Source organism: Spodoptera frugiperda, chromosome 3 (genome assembly GCF_023101765.2).
Source record: "Spodoptera frugiperda isolate SF20-4 chromosome 3, AGI-APGP_CSIRO_Sfru_2.0, whole genome shotgun sequence".
Taxonomy (NCBI): Eukaryota; Metazoa; Arthropoda; class Insecta; order Lepidoptera; family Noctuidae; genus Spodoptera; species Spodoptera frugiperda.
The window spans coordinates 7,364,432-7,390,188 of NC_064214.1; the positions used below are offsets into that span (position 1 = coordinate 7,364,432).

The 25,757-nt window shown below is 34.8% G+C and overlaps 1 protein-coding gene and 1 long non-coding RNA gene across 4 annotated transcripts in view; both read left to right on the forward strand.

The window, feature by feature from the left end:
• The window catches only part of LOC126912822 (uncharacterized), a 57,470-nt gene extending 32,166 nt beyond the window's left edge, over positions 1-25,304 (forward strand). The window contains exon 2 of the long non-coding RNA XR_007707470.1: positions 24,015-25,304. This is a non-coding gene — a long non-coding RNA (uncharacterized LOC126912822). The remainder of the gene's footprint in view (positions 1-24,014) is intronic.
• On the forward strand, positions 226-25,304 carry LOC118274146 (sorting nexin-27). 3 transcript variants are annotated; one of them, XM_035591543.2, is made up of 8 exons: positions 226-589; positions 16,881-16,983; positions 17,894-18,167; positions 18,448-18,545; positions 18,632-18,878; positions 18,970-19,133; positions 19,354-19,734; positions 19,913-25,304. In XM_035591543.2, the coding sequence occupies exons 1-8, from the start codon at positions 321-323 to the stop codon at positions 19,979-19,981; spliced, it is 1,605 nt and encodes a 534-aa protein (XP_035447436.1). In that variant the 5' UTR covers positions 226-320; the 3' UTR covers positions 19,982-25,304. The 3 variants fall into 3 exon arrangements, with proteins under 3 accessions (XP_035447436.1, XP_035447438.1, XP_035447437.1); XM_035591545.2 differs by lacking the exon at positions 226-589 and adding an exon at positions 9,668-10,219; XM_035591544.2 differs by lacking the exon at positions 226-589 and adding an exon at positions 12,291-12,674.
• Positions 25,305-25,757: the final 453 nt, after the last annotated feature.

The following is a 25,757-nucleotide window of genomic DNA, read 5'->3' on the forward strand; positions in this document are numbered from 1 at the left end:
TCTGTTAAAAATTTGTGGCAAACCCTCACTGTTTTATCATGCGAGCAAAGTGTTGCCGCCTAAATACCAGTAGATGGCGCAGTAAATGACTTCAGGTCAAAACTAACGAAAAACTTATTAGAATTACCTCGATGATCCTTTTAATTTCTGTGTACAATAAAGTAACAAAAAATGAAATCAGATTATTAAAGAAACGAAACTTATTTTCTTTTTTCTTTACATTCGAGAATGGTATCACTTTTTTGGCATTTATGTTTGAATCTGGTCACCCTACTAGGAAACGTCAATTTGTTATTTATCTGTGATGGAAATTGTTCAAAATGGCTGAGACAGAAACCGATAATAACAGTATTATCAGATCCGAAAGAAATAATAGGAATACAGTGCCTGCCAATGGACCCCGTCGCGTTACTATCTATAAAACTGAGACCGGATTTGGTTTTAACGTGCGCGGTCAAGTGTCTGAAGGGGGGCAGTTGAGATCGATTAACGGTGAACTTTATGCTCCTCTGCAGCATGTCAGCGCTGTGCTGGAGAATGGGGCGGCTGAGCAAGCTGGCATCAGGAAGGGAGACCGCATACTTGAAGTGTAAGTACTTTGAATACTAAGTTTTCCACCGCCCAATATTTTGTTGCACAGTCTTGGTTCCCATTGGATTTTCCCATAATTGTTTGTGTTACTTAACATAGCAACGCATTTCCCGCCGGTTCTTTGTGTTTAAATATTCCTTAGAATTATATTCGTCACTATAAAAAGCTTAATTTTCGTGATAGTCTCGTGCATACTTCATTTACATAATGTTTGAGGTGATTCATTCAAAACTTGTTTGATTTTCATAACGACTGTCGCTGGGGTTTGAAATTAATCGTATCTGAGTTCAACATCAGTCCATTAGTATTATTATTGTAATTTTAGTTCAGTTATGATCATATTTCATACTAAATTATGATGGCAGTTAGAATATATCAGAAACTTTAGTAGCTACCAAGGTAAATTACATAGAAGGACTAATACAAGTAGGGTCAATGGTTTCTGTGACACATACCTATACATAATACAAAACTATCACAATAATTACCATTATGTCTGGTTGTCAGCATTTGAAACAGGATAATGAGAACACCCACTGGTGTCCTTTCATTGAGTGTATTAACTATAATTAATTAATAATGGTTTTCCTAAATAATTATGTGCAAGGACATATTCATATTTGTTTAAATATGTATACTTTGCCCATACTAGTAAAAAAGTATTGCCAAAATCTTGTAAGACATAAAGCCATATGAGTATTATAATTCATTTGTTATCTGTGCACACAAATATTATTTATTCTCGATGGCCTTGTCATGTTTGATTAAAGTTTTTTTGTAAGGTAGGTAATTAAATAAAACACAGATGTTTTGTATTTTGAAACAAGAATAAATTTGGTGTTTTTGCTGGTCATTTTAATAAATAAAATTGTAGAATGTTGTTTAAAATGTTTATGCTTACTTAATGTTATTTTTGTTAGCAACTGCCATTAAATAAAATCTTATAATTAGTGTTATCACAATAGTAACTATTTGGTTTTATTATTAAATTGTTTAAGCAAGTCTTTTCCTTAACAATAGTTAATTAATTATTAACAAAGTCATTACTTAATTGTTTTTGTTATATTGCTATACTAGCATACTCTATGAACTAAGTTTAGCCTAAAATAAATGGGCATCTTATCTTACTTAATAAGCTTTTCCAAAATATAACAAACCCAACACAATCAGTTTAGTTGTTACCAACACATTCTACATCGCAAATCAATGTCCCATGAAAATCAGTTCAGCCATCTATTTAAATAGATAAATCAATAAATGTGTTGCTAAGCATAAAACTTACCTACTCAGTCAACCAATTAAACAATATGCTTAGTCGAAGATTTTAAAAGATTGTTTTGACTAGAAAAAATGTGTATACTGCACTAGACATAGGTAACATAACTCGCAGGTCAGGTTGTAATAAGAAAATGAATAATTTATAAAACAGCACAGTCTAGTTTTGTAGTAACTAACATAGTCTGAGAGAACACTATTAAAAACATAATTTATTAATATTATTGTTATTACTACCTGGTTTGTACTGAAACCGGTTTTAATTGTGTAATGTCTCAGGAGATAAGATGTCCGGCAATCATGGGTTTAAAAGAATAACTGAAATGCATCATATTTGTATTGAGTTGTAAATGTATTGTCCAAATTCTGCCAAAATTGTTTAGCTGACATTTTGAAGCTATTTTTACAACAAACAATTTCTAATCTTGATAATGAGGTTAATAAATGTGACATGTTTCCTCATCATCAGAGAAAAAAAAAAATTTAGAGCTATGAATCATGTAAAATGTATTAGACATTCATTCATTTAGTTAAAGTAGGTATATAGGTATGTATTTGTAAAGTAATTTGTAAATAGCATCTGTACCACGGCATTGGACTACTACTACTAAAGAGGACTTGGTGCCTCCTTTAGGTGTAGATGATGACCAATGGGGAGGTTTTAGTTTGTCATGTAATAATATAAATACGTACAATGGTGGTCACATGCGCCTGACCACCACTAAGTTAATGTTTGCTTGCACCCGATGAGATCCGCTTTTTATCTCCGCCCCATGACCTTGAATTGACGAATGAAGCGGGGTGATGGGCGGTGCCACCGCCGGCGCTGTAGCTGAACAACATCAAAAGCACCACTGACTAAGGGAATACACGTGTTGTGTCACTGAGCTGCGACGTTATTACTTTTCTATTTGAGGAGACATTTATAGTCTTAATGTTTTTGCTGGGTTTTAAAATGATCATGCGGATTTATCCTCCACTGTACCTAGCACTTTTCTCTACACGGAAATAAACCGCGAACATCGTCCTTTTAATGGCACTTACTACAAACAAAACGGTCATGTATTTGCTAACAACATACATATTTCGTAACCTACTTGCCGGTAATAGCAACAGATTCACAAAATAAGGGGTGCAAAGGGGTGGAAATTTTCCTTCCACGACATAATAAGTAGGATTTTGTAATAGTAGTGTACTAACTAACAATAAGAAGTAATACTCGTAATAGGTACAAGACTTTGTATGGTTTCTTTCAATAAGCCTTGACTTGGTTCCCAGTTACCAAGTTGACTGCGAAGTAGGTACAGACAGGCTACTACTTAACTAGTTACTAAACCTCCTACATAAAAAACTGCCTTATGTCCGTGTTTTCGAATGATCTCAGCGAAATTAAAGAATAGTTTCAATTAAGTACTTAGAAATTGTGCTCAGATTCTTCCCATTCTGATCTATCTAAAATTTCCTTAAGTCAAGTATGGACTGAAATTCCTGGAATTTAGTGTATGTATAGATAGGTCTAGGTACTCAAAATCACTTCATCTCAAGTAAAATTCAAAGAAAATCTCTCGCCGAAATTGCTTCAGTGCCTCTTATGCCTTGATAAAGGTTTTCAGGAGTTACTAAATTCTGTAGGAGCATAGATTTTTCAAGATTAATATTGAGGTAGAAAAATAAACTTAAAATGGTAAGCGAAACGTCTAATGAAAAATTGAATCTACCACCGTGATGAAACATCGCATTAATTTTCAACCAATAAATCATTCCATAGTAAACATAGATATTGCATCAACTTCTTTCATCCAATAAATATTATTGCTGATAAAGATTTTACGGCCTTTTCTTTGCTAATCAACTTTGTGTTGTTATTTAATCTTACGACTTTAAGAACATGCATAAAATTTGCTGTTACAATCACTATTCTTTACTTATTTCTTTGAAAACCAGAATCGTTGCCTTTGGAGAAAAATGATCCTATATTAAATGCGAAGAAAATCTATCCTTCCAGTGTCTCTGTTTCTGGATGTTTCCACGTCTATCGTTCATATAATTGTGCACATTGTAGGACTCACATTAGCGTGAACACGCAGTAATTGTCCGAGAGAAGCAACCACTCCCGATCTATTGATCGTAATTGATCCATTAGTACAACGAATCCATCAAATTGATTTGTTACGAATGAAGCCACTTTTCCTTCTAATGTAGTCTACGTAAGCATATAAGAACTAGAAGTTATAAGTCAGTTTTTATTATTATTTATCGTTTCCTGATAAAGGTTTTGTTTGCATAATTGATCTGCAAAACAAACAAGAGAAAGGAAATAAAGAAAAACAAGCGTCCTTGATAAACGTTCTATTTCGAATGGATTCCATTAACCGATACTTTATTTCTTTATTAAACTAAATTAGAACACCTAGGTAAGAAATTCACAAAATAACTTGAACATAAGAATTATGGTTTCTAAACCTCTTTTTAGGGTTCCGTAGCCAAATGGCAAAAAACGGAACCCTTATAGATTCGTCATGTCTGTCTGTCTGTCCGTCTGTCCGTCTGTCCGTCTGTCCGTCTGTCCGTCCGTCCGTCCGTCCGTATGTCACAGCCATTTATTTCCGAAACTGTTGGGCCTACATAGTTGAAACTTTGTAAGATGGTGTATTTCGATAACCGCTATTAGAATTTTGAATAAAAATTAATAAATTTAAAAATTAAAGAGGGGCACTCCATACATGGAACTGATTCAAAAAATTTTTTTTTTTCAGCTTACATATCCGTGATGGGTGTCTATGGATAGGTCTTTAAAAAAGACATTAAGGTTCCTAAAACCACTTTTCGTCAAAATCAAACGTTTGAAAGTTAGACGCTTTCAAAGTGGAAAAATGTGTGTCTGTCCCCCCCCTCTAACTTTTAAAATAAGAGAGTGAGAAAACTGAAAAAAATATATGAGTATCAATAGAAACTAACAACGAAAATTGGTTTGAACGAGATATCATTATTAGTTTTTAAGAAATAAAACATTTTCAAAAACCGCAAATATAACTTTGTCGTTCATACAAACACTATGTAAAACCAAGTTATTTTACAACTTTTATATTATGTCATCTACTTGCTGTTACGGAACCCTTCATGAGCGAGTCCGACTCGCACTTGGCCGGTTTTTTAAACATAGACTATAGTCTATGTTTAAAAAAGAGGTTTATGTATACATAAATATAAAATTGGCACCCTTGCTTTCGAAGTTAATTCGTGAATTAACTTGATATCATCATCACCAAGGATTTACGTTCAGGTTCAATTGTTAATCTTGTTCAAATAGCCGATAGTATATCGGTAGCAGATTCTCGAATACTTGTAATTACGTCGATATAAAAATGCGGGGCATTACGATTGGTAATTGTTTCGCAATAGACGTTATAATCAATACAACTATTGCTGCACTGCACTTGTTAACTGGGGCACGTGTGCCTGCATAGGGCTGCCAATCTTTGATAGGAAGCCGTTTTGGATAACCCACAGTTCTTCGAGTATTGGTCGCTTAACAAAATGTTGCTGGAACTAGGTGACAGTTTTAACAGTCCTTCCCTGCTTCACCTGAAAAGTTTACAAGCGATGGTTTGAACTAGTCCACTTACTAAGCAACTCCTAACTACGTGTAGTTTGGCTTTGCTAACGACAGGCACCTGGTCCAATTATAAATTGTTGTGGATCCTGTCTAGATCAGCGTTGTAAACGTAACAAAAGAGCTGAAACTTTGATAGAGAATCAATTATGCAGTTCCTAACCACCGACGAACGCTCGATCGCTATTTCTATTACATGATATAATGGGCACACAGAGCCCTATAAATAATAAATACTATTGAATAACCTTCGAGAATTTCCACCAAGTTTTTACTTGCCTGTCTAAGCGTATAATCTAGTATTCAGGACACCGTCTCAGAAGCCATATTGTAAAGAAATATAGAGCCATTCTTTCGTTTTCACAATCGCCAATACAGCAAATAGTTTCACAATCATGCATTATGTTTTATTGCATTATCAGCTCCGCCCTACTTGGGACACTTCTCACTTAAGAATTAAGCCTAAGAGACTGCTCGACATAAGTAGGTACTTACCTATGTTTTGTTTTAAACACCAGTCTGAATACTTAGGTGGTCGTCACGGTTTGTAATCACTAATGACCTGTGTAGCACTTACTGTGTCAATCATTGCAACAATTTTATCTGCCTCATTCGCATATTATGACCGTGGCTGCATGGTCTGGTGAATTAGCAAAATGTTCGGACCAATTTCTCAGAGCAAATTAAAATAGTCATCAATTCCAAGACTCAGGCTAAAATACCATTAATCGCATTTTAATAGGAACTGGAAATAAAAGTAGTTCAGTAATTGTCACCATCTTTGTATGATAATAAAAATGCCCTTCTATATCGGAGGCAATTTCCGCGAGTTGACATTCCATTAATTTCTCCCATTGCTGCTTCTTAATATCACGTTTTACGAGATGTCGGTAAGTTCTTAATAAAACGTTATTACGAGAGAGACATTAAAAAGAGAAGGGTAATAACTTTGACGTCTTTGTTACAAAGAATGAACGTCCTATCTCGAGAGTAATAAGATATTTGCTTTGTGGAAATAACTAAGCTGTGACGCTAGTTTATTGGATCTCGAATAATCGGAATGTATTCAGCATTAATTCTTTTTCTTTTGAAAAAGGAATTTTGTTGTTTATTGTAAGCAAGATACTCATCATTTTTGCTTAACTCTCAGTCTTTGAATTGTTCAAGAACCTTGTCTCCTAATGTCGTAGCTTGTCGTCAATCAAGTAAACATGGCGATGTAACTACTTACGTATAGATATTATGAGAATGAACTGGCTTTAAAAGCTTGCACGATTGACTCCTTATCATATCAAACTTTGTAGAACTATTACTGTCTTCGTCCGTTGGAGGCTCAGACAGGGGTGTGGGTGTATCCTATATTTAAACCCAAACTGATAAACAACCCACACACCTACACAACGCATGTATTGTTAAGCCATAAAACTTTTTGTGTTACCGTCAGTCTGCGGGCTCATAACTCCCGAACAACTGGGCAGATTTTAATGATGTTTATTTTAGCGTCCGCAAGATTGATTGAGGATGGTTTTTTAAATGCCGTGACTAAAAATAGTAGTTTTGTAAGGTCATTCGCTTACGAAAATTATTTAGTTTCTTTTGACCGTTTGTCAAATGCAAATTTTCGGTTGAAAATGTATGTGTTGTATGGCAATGTAGTAAGAGGTTATCGCCATTTTAGATTTCCATACGGTTGGACGGATCTGAATGGCAACAATAGTTCCCGCATTGATTGTTCAGAGTACTTGAGATGTGTAGGCAGATGTCAGTCACGATTACCGTTTCTAAAGGGATGTGAGTACCAGTATGTTTGCAATAACTCTGTTACCGGGAGATGATCGATATCCAGCTCTAAAATAAATATTTAAATCTGTTCCGTAAATAACTTGAAACTTCGAACCTCACAACAAACCTCGTGGTTTTAGTTTGTGCCAATGTAATATTGGCAGTGGAATCAACGTTTTGTATGCAATAAAAAGAGAAATAACATTCTGCCCTTTTCATTGCCCTTGTTCTATAAAGGCTGATTGATATCTTTGTCAGTTTTCTTGATCAAAGCAAATTGTACCCTTGTCAAAGACCCCAATGTTCAAATTGAAATCATTTCATATCAGCCTCTTGACATATATTCCTCGTCCTCTTCAAAGGACATGTAAGTAGAAACAAACAAAAAGCTTGTTATTGCGAAATAACGTATCTATTAGTAACTGTTATAACAATAGCTGGTGATAATGTCCAATAGTGCACTTTTATCGGTGAACGCCACTGGTCACTTTCGCTGTTCATTTACAATATTAGTTAGTTGTGCTCATTTATTAATGTTGTTTGCATTTTTATACTAATTCGTTGTGAGTATCCGCTTATCTCTCTTTTATTGGTAATTTGGATTTTGATCTACACTTCTACTTTATACTTCGGAAGCTTTTCTCTAAATTAGACTGTCGTAAAAAGTAATGGCGGCTCTTGCCTATCTGTTAGGGTCTGAACATTTCAAGTTGTGTAGTAGCACCAATTCTAGAGCTTCAATTGCTAAGTCACCTTTTATGGGACCCTTAAAAGTGTTATTTTATCTTTTGCTGAGTGCAGTAAAATCGCGTCACTCATAATAGATTTTACGCCATAATATCACCTTGGATAAGAGATGTGATGGTCTTGTCCAGTGCAGTGAATAATTGAATGATAACTCAAGAATGAAATAGCTTCATACTATTGCATAGTATCGGAACACGTGTGTCTCTGTTTAGGATGGTGACTGGTTAATTGATTATAATTACTGGAAACTATTTAATTGATTCTCTTATCTACTATCACGCTGCTTTTACTATGCATGGGATAGGCCAAAGGTTAGCTTAATTGTAGAGTTCTATTTCAGTGGAAATAATCTGTTGGAAACGTGATTCTAACATTATATTAGACTTATAGTATTATGTTTGGCTCTATCTATACAATAATCCTCTATCGTGTAATCCATTGTGCTCCAATAATTGTGACAATGCTCTACTGACCAAGAAATTTCGGCTCCCAACATGTAGTTCAGGGGCTTTATCAATTCGGTGTGGTACTACAATGACCCATTTCAAAAGCAGATGATCCAATTGAATAATTTCATTGTAAACTTCCAGCGGATTGTGTTGTGTAAATCTTTTATGGATACAATATTTGGCTATATGAAGAAATGTCTTCTTGGTGTCAATATATTTTTTAGAAAACTAATTACATTATTATCTGTAATTAGGTGTAGTTTGTGACTATCTCCCACTTAATATTTTCTATTTTGTACCCAGTTGTCGATTTTGTCGTAATTGTACTCGTTGCCCTGTTGACAGACATATCCTATCCTACTTCACACTAATTATAGTGTTAATTATAAATGTGAAAGTTTGTTTGTTGGTTTGGATGTTTGTCTGCCAACCACGCTAAAACTACTAAACGGATTTTGATGAAATTTGATATACAGGCAAGGTATGAGCTGACTTGGGTAATAGAATACTTTTTATCCCACGGGAGCGGCGGCGAAGCCGCTCGTGGAAGCTATTATAATGCATGAGAATGTTTCGAACTTATTGATTGGGTCTTAGAATTATTTCTCAACTAATAACTGAACAAACTTGGAATATTACTATTGGCTATCGGAAAATATCTACCATTAACTACTGCTACTAATCCTTTAGCAACTTATTTTCCCCTAAACAACTGTGAATGAACAGCAACTGATGGTTTCTTTGAAACCGTGGCGTGGTTGTGTTAACACCTATTTAGCAACAACCATCCATCTTCTAACCTTATTGTACCCACTAAGTTCCATTGTACAACAAGCCTCATTAAGCTACCATCTACGATCTTTTGTTCTTTCCACACATATTTCACAGTCTGACGAAAACAACAAACTAAGTATATGTAATTGTCGCGCCGGAGAAAGCGTTTCATCTGTGAAAGTGGTTCCATATTACATGGTCCTTAGAGCCGGATTAATTTGTTTTGTGGTCCTCCCACGGTGCTACTTGTTTATAAGGACATGTGATGACATAAGGCGTCTCAATGTATTCGGATATTTCTGCTGTGTTAATATTTGTTGGCTAATCGAACTTGGGCTTTATTTGAAGGTCTTTTAGAAGAAGCTACGTTGGTTATTCCGCGGTGTAGTACTATGTGGCATTTTGTTTGATTAATGAGTCTAAATTCATCTTGTCGTCTTTCTTTCTCATCTTGTATAATATTCACGTTTTGTTATTCTAATATTAAAAGGCTCTACACAAATCCGAACATAAGCCCTACCTCAATTTATCAGAATAACTCAATTACTTTTTGTTGCTCTTCGCATACTCGTATGACCTTTACGGCTCCTAAACCAACAAGACGATCTAAAACACTCCAACACGGAGTGTATTACTAACTTTCTTTTATTATTATAACATGTATGACGTGATAATCAAGTCGAGCGAGTCTTATTATATAAGTTTATTTTGCCCAAGTTTCAACTATGTGGAAGCTGTTTTAAAGTTGCTTTGACACCGGAACAAGACGAACGAACTTGGTCACTTTAGTTTTGCGTTGCGGAAGTGTCCTGTGGTGGCTTTTACCGATAAAAAGTTTTAATCTGGACTCTAAGGTCAGAGTAAGGTTTGTCCAGGGATGAAGGTAGTGTTTGTGATACAAAATGTTCAATAATATGCATTGTTTGTATGAACCTAAGTTCCAACGAAATGAAACTGGCAAAGGAAGATACACACTGCTGGATACTAGGTATGTTGATTTACTTTTAGTACATGTATGTAACTACTGTTTACTTTATAATACCTACTTCTGATTCTAAAGGAAACAACTTTAGTATCAAACTTATTTGTAGTCGTTTCATTTAGATATGCAGTCTGTCTGTGTAGTTGCGTTTATCTGTCACGATCTATTAGAAAGTACTCACGATGCTAACGTAACGTTGGCTTACACCCGATCTTTAGGCTGGTTTCAAAGATTGGCGTCGACTCAAATCCCTTTCAATATCGACGAGGGAATTTGACGAATAAAAGTCTAAGGTCTTAGGGATCTGTCCCAAGTGGCGACCTCAAAAGCATTTTACGGTTCCTTTTGGTTGCTTAACGATGGATTTGTATGTAAGTGTTCCTCAATTTGTTCGGTAAGTATAGCTATCGATATCGACCCACGTAAAGTGACTGCTAGTATAATCTTCGAGCTTGAGACGCCTTTGTGGGCGTCACCAGACGTCTATTAATCTTGAATGTAAGCGTTAGATCTGTCTTAATCTTCATGTAATTGCTACCTAAATGTTTAGAATGAAAATAAACTATATTTTAAAACAAAAAACATCGAAACAAGCATTTGTCCTGCTTCGACATAGAGGATAAATACTAAAAATAAATCACAGTCTGCAAATCTTTATTTATAATGTTTTAATGTAATTACTATACGGAAATAACAAGGGATTATAACATAGTTGTACGTAGTACTGTACTCAGTTTTCATCAATATTATCCGTCTTTACAATGTTATGCGAAATTGTACGTAGTTATTATACTTATTACGCATGCTTTTCAAGTGTGTTAGGTATAAACAACATAATTTATTCTCCGTTTTGTGGTTTTGACCCGAGTCTCATCGTATTGTTGACTGCTCTCAAGTGTGTTCTCTATTATCCTCGTGATTCGTGATTTTCTTTTGTAGTCAAATGGCATTTCATGTTTTACGTGTGCCTCATTTCCAATTACGTGAAGTAGACGTCTTTTAAAAAAAGGGAGAGGATACGAATATTTTTTTGTAAATTGAAATACGTCTTCTAGAAATAAATTTATTTTCTGGCTTTGCTGATGAATTAGAAAAGTTATTTGAACTTAAAATTAAATTCTTATGCTCTACCGTTTTATTAATGTGTAGACATCCCCATGGACCATACCCTACTGAGGCCTAGACACTATCCATAAGATAAAGAATGATACTAAACTTAGGGATTACGCCCTACGACGAAGTTTCGAATTTTCGGCAAGGTACCGTTATCTGCCCTCAACCTCGACTCGTGGACACACAATCAAAGTTCACGGCAGCCGCGAGTTCAAACCGGTTGTCTAACTAAATAGCTCGTAACTGCATTACTACTCCAATAACCTATATTACTCGTTATCTGACGGACAAGAAATTTAACACTCCCAGTAATGATAATGTGTTCAATTCATGTCAGTAAAAGGGGCGTTTATTAGAAAGTACTTTTTCTATTCAACATGAACTCGACGCCTGTTTTTATCTCCGTCTGGTCCTTTCTGGTCCTTTGATCCGCACCAACGAACTTGAAACGATGTTACAAAAATTGATCTTGAAAGGACAAGGTCAATGTCCGTTTTGTAAGGGTCGAAGTTTAAATGCTAGAGATTAAAATAGTACATTAGGAACCTTTAGTAATACAAATATAACAGTGATAGGAAAGTACTTACATCTTTTATACGTAACAGGGAAGTGAATTACAATTACTCTACTAGCCACAATAGTCAATCAATTAATTCATAGAGACAACTGAATGTCAAGTTGTGATGCCTTGGTAACGTAATTGCGAGCTGATTGAAATATATAGGCATCGTTTCCTAAGGTTATGTGCTCTTAGAACCCTTTGCCACTGATGTAACATTCAACCATATTGCGTATTCAATTAACGATATCCGATTTAACCATTAAACAACTACCTTATAACCTATTTATGTTTAGAGGTCAGAACTGCATCTAATCAACTGTCATCAACGGACATGACCCATATAATTCAACGTCGCAATTCAAATATCAATATTTATTGTTAAAACAAATCTAATTAATGATCATTAGTAGTTTGTTAGTGTATCTGCTCGCGCGTGTTAGATGTATACGTATTTTACTACGAGCTGCATAGTGAAAAAGATTTTGAGAATCTTTAGTGCAAGTCCATTGAACAGTTTCCAAAGTTTCACTTAGCTAGTTCGAGTTTTGTTTCTCCCTAAAAGGAGTTGAAAGTTTTTTTGTGATTCATAAAGTTTTTATGCATACTTACGTGTGTAGTTACCTGTACATAGCAAGATTGTGGTGTGCGTGTCAATGTGCTAGTGTGGGACACAATGTCGGTCCAAAGAGGCGGGGTTGGAAGCTTTCGATACTGTTTCTACTATTGTGCAACCACAGACTTTGAGATATATGACTTGGAGACCGAAGATTCTGCGAAGGATGCTAGGTACATTAGATTAGTAGATACATTTAATTGAAATATTGACAATTGAGAGAAATAATATGGAAGAAAAGTACTTAAGTAGTTATAGGTTAATTGAGTACATAGATATATTATGGTATTGATGACATTGATGCCAAACATTTAGCAAATGTAGAAGTGAGGTTTGATTTGATTATCAATTATAACTAATCAACAGAAAAATAAACAACTTAGGTAGGTATATTAAGAGTTATAAAGTGATTTAAAAAAGTGTAACTTGATTTGGTACTGGTCTATGAAAGGACTCTTCTCACCAAACTTTCGCATTCTTTCAAAAGGTCTAAAAAGAAAGGTCCTTTGATAAATCATGTTCTATAAACTCAAAGCTGAAACAAATACCCATCTGTAGCTCTACATGAATCATCTCCGTCCATCAGTAAATCATTTCACAGTACTAATTCGCTAGCCGCTTATCATACTGCGCGTAGATATTAATATTCTGTTATATCATTTTTTATTCGCCTTGACCTGACCTCAGAACCAGATTATATTAATTTTATCTGCGTATAAAAATGCGTTGGGTTTTTAGAGGTTATTTGTTTGGCTATACATATCTTGTGATGTAGATTGATATGTTTATGGTGTCAAAAGTCTTCGAAATTTACTTGGAAGCTACTTTTTTATTTATAAACTCGTGAATGTGTGTATAATTTTTTAGTCCTTTGGTCCATGATTGCAATTGATCCTTTAACACATTAGACGCCATGTCGGACAACGTTGTCCGACACTAGTGGAGGAATAGCCTTTAACAGTTTTTGTTGGCAATGAAAGGCTTAATATCATTTTAGTTAAAGTAACAGAAATCAATAACAGAACAAACTAGTGAAAGATAGTCTCCCCCATCAAGCATGTAAAACTTAAATTACCTTTGAGCAGATTCAAGATAGGTATCTAGTAATAATAAACCCATTTACACGTACCTACTCACTATATTCTGTAAAACAACCGTTCTTCCTACTTGACCTTTAAAACGGGAGCCTGAATGTTTTATTGGATCACTCTTATCTGGCGCAGATAATCGGAGAGAAACAAAAGCCTTATATAAATAGATATTGGTTAATACAAACTGTTTGGTATACATGTCCCGTTTACACTGGCCGGTCGCGGTTCTGTGTGTAAACACAGCGGCAGTGTATGATGTAATGTGTTTACTAAAAATACTGGAATTGCGGTACGAGCGTGTGTTATGTTATTTTCTGGATATTTTCCTGTAGCCTTTTAGCCTGGGTTGTTGTTTTTATGGGTTTAGTAGTAGATATTTATTCTGAAATTTAAAAAATTGCTTAACCCGTTGGTTTGGGCCTATATGCGTTCGGTATGCTTGATAATATGTCTACGCCCCCTAGATACAATAGAGATAGTTGCTTCTAGTGAAAAGAACGACTTGCGTACGTACGTAGTTTCCATATAATATAATATATTTTAGACATAGGTAATAGTAGTAGTAACATAGGTAGTAGTTAAATCAAATAATATTATCCCAACCAACAAAAGTTAGTTTTATAGAAGGCCATAGAACGTTTTGTAAAAACTAAACGGTGGTCAAATAAAAGGCCAAAGAAGGTGCATCTACAAAGAAAGTGGCGCAATTATATCTCCATTCAGTGTTAAAGTAGAACTATAAGGGTATCAGGCATGACAATTTTGTGATATATAAGCCACCGCAGCACTACTAAAGTGTTTTTGGGTACTGTAAAAGAGTTCATGATTCCATTACATCACTAAAATTCATCATTCATTCATTTTACATTCGTTCACGTCGCTGCTGTGTCTCAGTGTTTTAGAAGAGAAATAAAAAAATAAGAAAAATGACGTATCGTGGTATCGTGATGAGCAAGATATTATTTTGTACTTAATCGAATTATTCGTCTCTTACGAGGAAAATGTTGTGCGACTGTAATTTTACTGATAAACTATGTATGGATTTACGACATATTTGAATGCCCCCTTCGAATTAATGAGCTTTTACTAAAATAATTTCTTATTTTAAGTTATAAACATAGTTCCAGCTTCCTTAACTCTACTATAGTACTCATTATGATAGATTAAATCCACCATTACATGAAATTAGGGTTCCTTTTGAGCTTGTTTGTTATTTTTGTTTTATTTTTTGTCCTTATTCCATAAATATGATGAATACTTTTTTAAACTTTACAATGTTACAATGGGTCTTAGTTTTGGTATTTCATGAACGTTGCACAAAATTGGCCATAACTGTAATTTTGAACTTTTAAAAGCAGGCAGTCCATCTATGTTTATATTGAGTGAATTTAAAGATATACTTTTATTAATCATTTCTAGATAGCATTTCAGTGTTTTTGTCAAGCCGTTGTGCCAGTACCATCCACTTCCCACGGGCTGAGTAGTGACAGATTTTTCTGTATTAAAAAGCGTTCGTGGATCTGCACGCAATGTATTTGGTATTCGATCGTTTATTAGTACTATCCAACTTTTTATTGCTTCGTGTGAAATATTATAATTAATAGCCCAATGCTTCAAACCATCTCGTAGTTGCTGGTTTTTTCTTCAGTTGAATCAATCAAACAATCTGAAAAACTGTCACACCTGGAATCGCTGTCCACAAATGAATTATTCTCCATTTCATCACTGACGTGAACTGTATTTTGTACGGAACCATTTTCTATAATTGGGTCTTCAACAAATTTGAGTGCTTCTTGTTGTTTCCTCATATTGTCTTTTCACTTCTCGTCTATAACTCCCACTGCGTTTGTATCGTTGCCAAGCTTCTAAATCCATTTCTCTTATAATTTATAAAAATATTGTCGCATTAATTACACTGTATCAAAATGTCAATATTGTTGTAGAAGAGCGATAGAAGTGCTTTTACAAAACGGAATTATCATTTAAAAGTATTGCTAGCCTACCTTTATACACAATAATAATGTTTTAAAACACATAAGGTCTCCGTTATAGTACTGTTGTGTAATAGCGGAACTATAATAGTTATAAAAAAAACAATCTGCTTCTAAAAAGTGTATATGTGATATAAGTTTATCACTACAGCTATAATGGGCATTAACAACCCTTTATAAGACAATTAAGCTATATAAATATAATTTGAAACTCAGCTGTATCACCAAATCACTCCGATGTAGACTTTTTGTGCCCACTATATTACTGTGTACTGTAACGATGATCTTAAAACTATCGCAATATCGTCCTATTCCTGAGTTGTCATCTCTACTTTCACAAACGACACATAAGAGTTCGTTTCGAACCTTTATTGCGCAAATTAGGCGCATTAGGGTGACAGTTAAAACTGTTATGAAGTTCAATCGTTGTATACTAGTCACAATGGAGGTTGCTATAACGCCTGACTATAACAGCTATATAAAGTCGTGAAGTAAACCTTTACATCAACTATTAATAGGTCGTTTTTGCTATATAAACTTATAGAGCCAAACTGTGTTGTCAAACGCTTTTACACAACAATCAGTCACCACCAAAACCTTTATACATCATTTACCCAGCTTTTTTGAGATATAAGGTTTGGTTATAGGGCAAAATTGTTAGTTGGGTATGTATATGAAATAAAAAACGTATCCATTTCTCTTTGTGATGATAAACTTATTACGTCACTTTAAATCTTCATATTTAAACAAAACTGCACGAAACGTACAATTTGAATAACATCTGTGTTCAACTCGATATTGATAACAAGTTAATATAATATTGTATGTAAGTATGTATTATTAGCACGCCAATACACGAGAGCTCATTGTTGGTCCGATCGTTTATGAGTAATTTTATTAATAAGGCTGCTTTATCATGCTACGTTTGAAGATTTTAAGAGGAAACGTCATTGTAAACATTAATTATTCTTGAAATAAATACATGATGGATGGAAACTGGACATGTGGCATATTAAGGGCACTCTAATCATAAAATTTCCATGTCACTTAGTTACGGTACTTCTCCGAAACGGCTTTACCGATTTGTATCAAACTTTATAATGGGTCTGAGAATCGGCTACTATCAATTTTCCTCTCTAGAATTAGAAATAATTTATAAGGCAAAACAACGTTTGCCGCGTCAGTTAGTAACTGATAAAAATATTTTTGTGGAAAATTATGGTGTATATAGGCATGTAACATAATCTGTTGTATTTTAATGATCAATTATAACATTATCGATTTTCCTTCGTTACAGCAATGGCGTGAACGTGGAAGGTTCCACACACAGACAAGTGGTGGACCTCATCAAGTCTGGAGGCGACTGTCTCACTCTCACCGTCATCTCTGTCACACAGAGAGTAAGTACACTTATACAGCATCCGTTCTTAATGGATCCCAAATGTTTTGTTTGCTATCGTATGCCATCACTCATCACTTGTCTAGAGGAGTTGTTTGATCTTGGCCCTCCAATTTATAAGGCAAATCGGGTCATTAAAATGGTTCTGCTTATCTGGATCTTGAAGTTAAACTACTTAAAGTAAATTTCACGATTTAATCTTCTCTACAAATTTTTGGTCGCGTTTAGTGAGGCTTAAAATTCGCCTCCAGAACGTAAAATACAGCTTATATCAAAAGCCAAGAAGAAATATCGCTCCGTTTCATCAAACTCCATCCATAAAGCTTTAATAACATTCTGGAACGTCTCAATCGATAGCAGTTTACACGTAATAACATAAAGTACTAACAATGAATATTTTATACGTAGGATTCGGATCGATAAACTCGTATGTTTGATTGTATATCCTCCAAAACTAATTTAACCAAACTACTGACGCGATGGAAATAGTTATGGCGTGGGATGTCACTTTCCCAGTGATTCGTAGCTGCCATATCAATTAACTAATTGCCGTTTACCGTATTCTCAAGGTCGTCAGCAGTTGGATACTCATTACAGTGTAATTTGTCATTTGAATATTAGTGTCGGAAATGTCGTCGGGTGCTTTATGGATTACCCGTTGAATGAGAGTATTTTAGTTATATTTTATTGAACTATATTCCACTCGTTTACGTAACGCATAGATTAAATTGGTAATAGCCAACCCAGCTCAGTCAAGTATAAGGGCTCGCTTTTGGAGTATAAAAGGGTTAGACCGTATTGAACAGGTAAAATGTGACCGTTACACTTTAATATGTAAGCCCCGGCTTATCTCGTCCTTTCAAGGACATACGACAATAATATTTTATGGTTTTGTTGAACTTCAATTCTAGGAAGCAGAACGCCTAGAGCCATGCGACGACGGTTCAGCGCCTGTGGGCGTCATCGGCGGCGCTGCCAATTCCCGCGCCACCGTGTACCAACGTTACGACTACACCGACAAACGTTCCCTCCCTGTATCCATCCCGGACTATCGTATAGTGATGGAGAGGAATACAGGGAGGTCTTACGTCGCCTTCAACGTGCATATGGCCGGCAGACACCTATGTAGCAGACGGTACAGAGAATTCGCGGCGTTACATCATACTCTTAGAAAGGAATTTTTAGGTAGGTAACACTTTTTTGACGTTTAAAAGTGCTTTTGACTTTGACTTAAATAAATATGGACCTATTATGATACCTTGCGGTATACCTGTTTAATTTCTTTCTGCAATATTCCTCCACTTGGGCAATTTTTTCTGTATGATTCCTTTTTGCTCATCAATTTAAATTATTTGTTAATTAAAAACAAGGTTATCGAATAATTTAACCTAACCAGATTTTTAAAATGACACCTTACAATCAAATGCCTCTGAAAAGTCATAAAATATTTACCCTATGATTCCAGGTTTCAACTTCCCTAAACTACCTGGCAAATGGCCGTTCACGTTAAGTGAGCAACAGTTGGATGGCAGGAGGAGAGGGCTTGAACAGTATTTGGAAAAGGTAAACTAATATATTCTACATCTTCAAAAACTCAACAATGTTTTTGGGGAATAATCACTTATAGTTTTAAATTGTTTCCTTTCCAGGTATGCGCAGTCAGGGTGATAGCAGAGTCAGATGCTGTCCAAGAATTCCTAACAGATTCTGACGACTCCTCAAATCCCACCCCAGTAGACCTGAAAGTTCTCCTTCCTGACAAGGAAGTGGTAACAGTCAGTGTACTCAAGTCTACGAACGCTGATGATGTGTACAGAGCGGTTTGCGAGAAGATTGGCCTATCGAAGTCGGTGCAGAAATACTTCTATTTGTTCGAGATTGTTGAGTATAATTTTGGTAAGTTCAACATTTCTATAGTATCTTTCCTTTAATCTGTATTTAGTATCGCTCAAGAACTTTTTACTTAGAAAATAAATAATGTTTTCAGAACGTAAACTCCAACCGAACGAGTGTCCTCACTCGCTATACATACAGAACTACTCGACGGCGTCCAGCAGTTGTCTCTCAATACGCAAGTGGCTGTTTAACCCTCGCACTGAAATATCCGTCGTCGCTGAGGATTCTACTGCCGCCGCGTTTATATTCTGGCAGGTCAGTTCATAGTTCTAAGCCACTTTGGTGTTTGTTTTTATGCTATAAGGGCGGCAAACAAACTGATTGATTAACTTATGGTAAACAATCATTGCCGTCTATAGACAAGACACCCATAAGACTTGAATAGTTATAAGTAAAGGTTCCTAATTTTATTGTTACTTTTTACTGTCATTAGTTCTGTCTATTGTCGCTTATTGTTCCTAAATTACTTTTCCAGGCTGTAGAAGACGTAAACCGCGGCGTATGCGTGGCCGGCGCTCGACTGTACCAGCTGAAGGCGCTACAAGACGTGAGACGTGCGGCAGACTACCTGTCCCTAGCGCGCAGCCTGCCGGGGTACGGGCACGTGTCGTTCCCGGCGGCGCGCGCCGAGCGCTCGGAGTGCCGCGCGGCCACGGCGCTGTGCGTGCTGCTGGGCTGGCCGGGGCTGGCGCTGCAGGCGCCCGACCCCGAGCCCGCGCGCCCCGCCGCGCCGCCCGCTGAGATCCCCTGGAGGAACGTCAGGGACTGGCGCGCTGACGATGAAGCCGCCGCCGCTCGCATCACTTACACGAGAAATGATAACCACACACGTACCCTCACACTCTATACGCCATATGTAAGTATTACCCTTCGCATCTTCACCAAAGAAATTAATAAAGCTTTGCACACTAGAAAAATGACAATAAAAAATAACCATACTCATTATGGCCACATCTATAAAAACAATTTACAAGTCCAATTTATCTTTTTCTTAATAGAAAGTGAGTTTTTAGTTTTCGTCGTCTCTTTTTCAGTATCAATTCTTATGCAACTGCATGGACAGAATAGCCGAAGAAGCAAACTGGGTAGACACTGGGGAATAAATATCGTCACAACGCCCAAACACAACATAAGATGTAAGCTACGGAAACGGTATTATGCCACTTCAACGTCACAATCTTTGGTAGAAAAAGTATTTATCGCCTGGCAACATTAACACAAAAGTATTGCCAGCTAGCTCATACAATTTCTACCAAACTTTTGACGCGAGAGTATTAGTTCGTTATTCTTAATATAAAAATAATATTAAAAACTAATTATTTATCTTAAACCTTTTCAATACATACCTTCTAGATGTAATTATCCTAGCAATATTAGTTTTTATGCAAAATATCACAAAAATTGAGTCGAATTTGTTCCTTAATATAGATATTGTGAGATTGGCTTGCCAATCTTAGGTAAAGACAAAATTCTACTGTTTAGTCAAAGTGATTTATAAAATTTATTTAAAATTATACTCAAGTTTTCGTGTCATTTTGTGTGAAAACTTGATCCATACTGATTTATTGGGAAATTCTTCCCGGACGCAATATCAAAATGTAAACTGTAGATGAGTATAATATACTATTTAACTTTTAAGCCGTGCTTATAAAGAATTATATGTAGTTTAATTATAATTATCTAGTTTGCGATTTGAAGGAATATTGGGAGATTTTGAATTAAAATTTTGTTTTAAACTTAAATCTTTTATTTGTTTAAACTTAAAATGCTACTGATATTCAGTGGTGTTGCAAGAAAAGTCTTCGAAAACTACCAAAATTAAGGTAATTATGATTTTTTAATTCACTTATTTTTGTTTATTCTCCCAATGTTTTGTAGACAATCGCCACAGGTCTCTCTGCCTAGGTTTTATGTACTTACAATAATATAATACGATTTTATTTAGATCTGCTTCATTCTATACGCGAAACCATTTTAGTTCATATCTTAATCTATCATTATATGCGTAGAAATCATTAAAATTATATTCTATATAGACTAAATATTTTTATTAAAACAAATCCATCGATCGATATGTTCGAAAATAGTTTAATATATCTAGGGAAATCTTTTTTTTTATAATATACGCATCATAATAGCAGCTGAAAGCGCAGTTTTATTTGTAAGACAATTTTATTTAGTTGTATTTTTAATATATTCGTGTAGTGATCGTAGTGATGTGAATCATTAACGCATTTACCGTGATAATGTAAAATATATTACAAATTAACTTTAAATAAATAATCTTCATTGTGTAGGTAATTGTGTTTGTAAAATATATTTAATAACATTAATGAAAAATTAATATTCAATACAAGAATATCGCTCAATCAATCGTCTGTTGTTAGTCTAGATCACTAGATGGCGTTGTACTCAAAAGCGAAGTCCCGAATTGAATGTTGTAGTTTTCTATGAATTAAATATGTTCTACAAACATACACTTAAGAATATCATTGTTAAGGATAAAGTAAAATCAATTATTATATATTATTAATAGTTCGTGAGGTGTATGTGTTAGGTATTCGAGTAACCGCCTTTATACTATTATCATTTTTAGAGTTTATTTGTGGCTGTTTAAGTGATACAGATAATTTTACACATGTATAAAAATGGCCTCTACGTAATTTAAAAAGTCTTCAAACGTTATCCTCTCCCTTTTACAGTTTTGGTGTAATTTTGAAATCATTCATTTCTAGTTTTTTGTTCCCACACTGTCTTGTGCTTACAGTTTCAAAGTTGTATTATAATGGTCAGAGCGAATAGGCATATGGTATTGAATATAATATTCTTTACTAGCTTCTGCCAGCGGCTTCGCTCGCGTTCCCGTGGCATAAAAAGTATAGTATCGCCCAAGTCAGCTCATACCCTATCTGTTTAATTTCATCAAAATCCGTTCCGTAGTTTCAGCGTGATTGACGGACAAACATCTAAACAAATAAACTTCCATATTTATAATATTAGTGTGATCTACATTTCTTACTAATAAGTTATATTCCATAATGAAATTATATTTACAGCAATATGTCACAAATCCTGTTTATTTTTACATACACGATCAGTATTATTGAATATTCAATCTAAATGTCTATTTAAACTCAACTTTGGAACTACTCTACAAGATAGTGCTGGGATGTAACGTTTTTTACTTTTATCGATATTTTGGTCTTAAGAGCTTAAAAGCCGTTGGTTTCAAGTCTAACCCTGTTGATGTATGTTGCTGTTGAAAGCTGTTTTATAATAGTTTAAGCCTTTCTTACATATCTATTATTATACCTTTATCTTATATTATATTTATAGATTTTATATAAACGTTTTATATCATTATTGATTGAACATTGTAATGTTTCTTGAATGGTTAAAAAAAAGTGGAAATATTTAACCCGGATTTATTATCGCGTTTGTTTATTGGAAGCTGGACATTTTTGAAGGAGTTTCGTCTGTCAATTTTCTTTTTTTGAAGTCCATACGAATTATGAGATATTATAATGGTGCCATAGAAACGGTGCAAGGAGAAACAATCTCTATTTGTTATGGGAATAAAATACGTTTTCTAATGTTCGATGAAATGGATAGACGTGTCGATTGTATTGCAGTAAGAAGGGAGAAATGTAATATTTATTGAATAATTAAATGTCGATATCGTCTATTTAATTCATTGGGACAACACTCGGTTACACTTCGCTGGTTTAAAGAAACTTATAACATAGGGGTTATGTCAAGCCAGGGATTTGGAATCGCCCAAAAGTTTATCGCTAAGGAAGGACTAGGTTCGATCGTCAGATCGGAATTTAATATTTTCGATTTTAATTCACGTCACACACAGAGTCTAGAATTGTTTGGCAGTTAGTTTAGCCCTATACCCTTGGTATGAGTTTGCTTTACGTTTAAAGTAATCGAAACGAGAGCGCGTAGGGTGCTCTGATTGGTCGGCGCAAATGAGCCAACCAATCACAGCGCCGATCGCGCTCTTGTTTTGTTTTCGTTTAACGTAAAGCAAAGTTGTTTACAATGAGACTAGATTACGAATTATAAGTGTCTCTACTTACACCTTCAGCCAATTACGAGAAGTTGTCTATCTCTAGAATAATAACAATGTCTCAAAATGTTCTCCTCTATGAACGAATTTAATCAAATTCTCTACGAAAACGAAGCACTTTAAAAATGTTAAACAAATGCATGATATCGTCTTAATGTTGCTATATTATAAAAATGTATTGTTCTATGTAATTGTAATACTTTGTGCTGTGTTACTCACTGTTTACACCTAAATAATTGTAGAAAAATCTTATTACATACACTGGCGTGCAATATATTTAACGCATTTGTTACAGGAGTTATATGAATTGTAACACAACATGATTGTTAATAAACTGTTAGTTTACTCGTGTAAATGTATTGAGGAACGCTCTACTAGTTTCGAGTTAAAGAGGGACTTTTTATGTCGATATTCAATGAAAGGATTTGGATTGCTCGGTGGTAAAAATACTGCCAGTAGATTTTCGCTTATTTGGAAGTCGCGGGTCCGATTTCATATTATGTAACACTAAAAAGTAATGCCCTTTTGAGCTGGATGAAATGTGCGTTCTTTATCGTGCACGCCAGTGTAATTTAGTAGTGATAGTAGATGTTTAACTTCTCATGACAAATTGGTTACTATTGACAAGTACTTATTTAACACTTGAGACGGGTTTCGTGTGAACCGTGATGTAGGATAAAAGTTACATCGTAATGAACTTCATTGGATACCCTTATATACCTAGAACTCTGTTTATCGTGTCGTTTTGACTGCCAAACGAAAGGTCCTGATTTTCGAAATCTGAGTGGAATCTGTACCAGTGTCCATTATCTGGTAATAGGATCAAATTGATCTTTTAAGACTTAAGAACTTTTGTAGTTGGCAAGTATTTTTTTTGGGACTTAGCCGTTAAACGAGCAGGCGGGTCACCTGATGGTAAACTTGGAGGAATTAAAGGGTTGTTGGGGAATCGGGGATTGGGAACGGGGGTAATTGGGCCTCCGGTAACCTCACACACACAAAGAAACACAACGCAAGCATTGTTTCACGTCGGTTTTCTGTGAGGACGTGGTATCACTTAGGTCGAGCCGGCCCATAAGGCCCGGTCATGTAACTTTTATCTTACATCAAACTGTAGAAATATGAATATGAAATGCAATAATTGCTTTAAATTACGTTGGCCCTGTGTATGTAGATGTAGAAGTATATTGGTTCGTAAGTGTTAGATAAAATCAAATAATTGTATATTTTACGTTATAAAAAGCAAAGTTGTTGTCTTGAAAAGGTGCCATTGCACACACGACTGAGAAAAGTTATATAGTCTGTGTATTTGTTTAAAAAAAAACTTAAGTTGCTTTATCGCGAGGCTCTATGGTTTTTGCTGTTTGCATATTTTAATGAAGCGAAGCGATATATCATATGAAATATGCTATCTCGCGTATGTTTACGTTGAACTAAGTAACTACAAATTTAATTATTATCCATAATTATAATTTAATAATAATTATATATTTTTTGTATAATTTAGTTTACTTCTTTTAGTTAATGTATGTCGTGGTCTGATATGTTATTAAAAGTCAATGTTTAAATTTTTTTAGTAAATTTTTGTGACTAATCGAAGTACTATCCAGTTTTTAAACGATTTAGAGGTCATAAATGAATTAGATATTTATTGGGATACTAAATTAACCTCTTTTTATGCACTCCAGTGTATGGTATGGATAGTGGTATTATAGTGTAAGAATAAATTCTCATTTCTGTAATGTTATTACATCTGCGCTTACAAATGTTGGTGGCCAACGTTGGGTCAAAATGTTGGTGTGATTGGTCCAATATTTGTGGGCGTGGTTATATTGTATGATACATTCCAATCATAGCATAGTTTCACTTCACATCGCTGTGTCAGATACTTAGTGGTTGTTGGGCGACTTTTTAGTAAATTGTGTGATATGAAATGTTCCTCAAAATAAGTATAGACGCATCATAAAACTACCCGATTCGTTCTGTAATAGATTTTAGACTTTATTACAAAGGGATACAGTTGAAAGTTAATTGAAGACATTCGACAGTATAGAAAACATCTTATGGTCTATTTTTTGGATTAAGACCTGCTCATATGAATGTACCAATACTTTATTGATAAATTATATCAGTAAGTAGAAATAGGAAAGTAGGATTTCTTATTCTATTATTCAAGTTGTTCCCTAGAATTTGTTTGTCTTCCATAGTTCTCGTTACTGCCCAAATCACATGTAAAAAGTCGTCCAACTTGAATTTAATTAATTATATGTAATTATGTATGTTGTCCACAGTGTTTGTGTGATACAATCAGTATGTATAGATTTCGCTTAAATAAATAAAATTGTATTCAATTTTGGTTTTTATTTCAAGTTTACCTTACGATGAGATTGGATCTCATCTCTCTTTAGGGATAGATACAAGGAATGGGCGCCTAGCTTCACTGACAGACAGACTGACGGACAATTCAATTTGACGTTTCAAAAGTGCCTAATTTAGGATTAATTGAAATAAATGCTTTGACTTTGACTTTGACTTTGAATTGTAGTAGTTTCCCCATTCAAAAATAAATGATTTCAAAATTAATCACACTTTCGTTGATACATTTGATGTTCTACTTAATTTTCGTATTTTCTTAGCTAATTTGTGTAAACTGATGACGTTATAACGCAAAATTACATACAAAATTCATAGAAAATATAATAGTTTTTAACGTTTCCTTAAAGGTATTGAATTTGACATTACGAAAACAAACCTATTATCTCAAATTGTGTGTGACATTTCTTCAATTATTATAAAACTAGTAT

Bases quoted from the DNA above. Each gene is read 5' to 3' on its own strand.
- LOC118274146 (XM_035591543.2), top strand. From the start codon at position 321: ATGGCTGAGACAGAAACCGATAATAACAGTATTATCAGATCCGAAAGA. The intron at 16,984-17,893 runs GTAAGTACACTT...CTTCAATTCTAG, and splicing joins TCATCTCTGTCACACAGAGA to GAAGCAGAACGCCTAGAGCC. The intron at 18,879-18,969 runs GTAAGTTCAACA...TAATGTTTTCAG, and splicing joins GATTGTTGAGTATAATTTTG to AACGTAAACTCCAACCGAAC.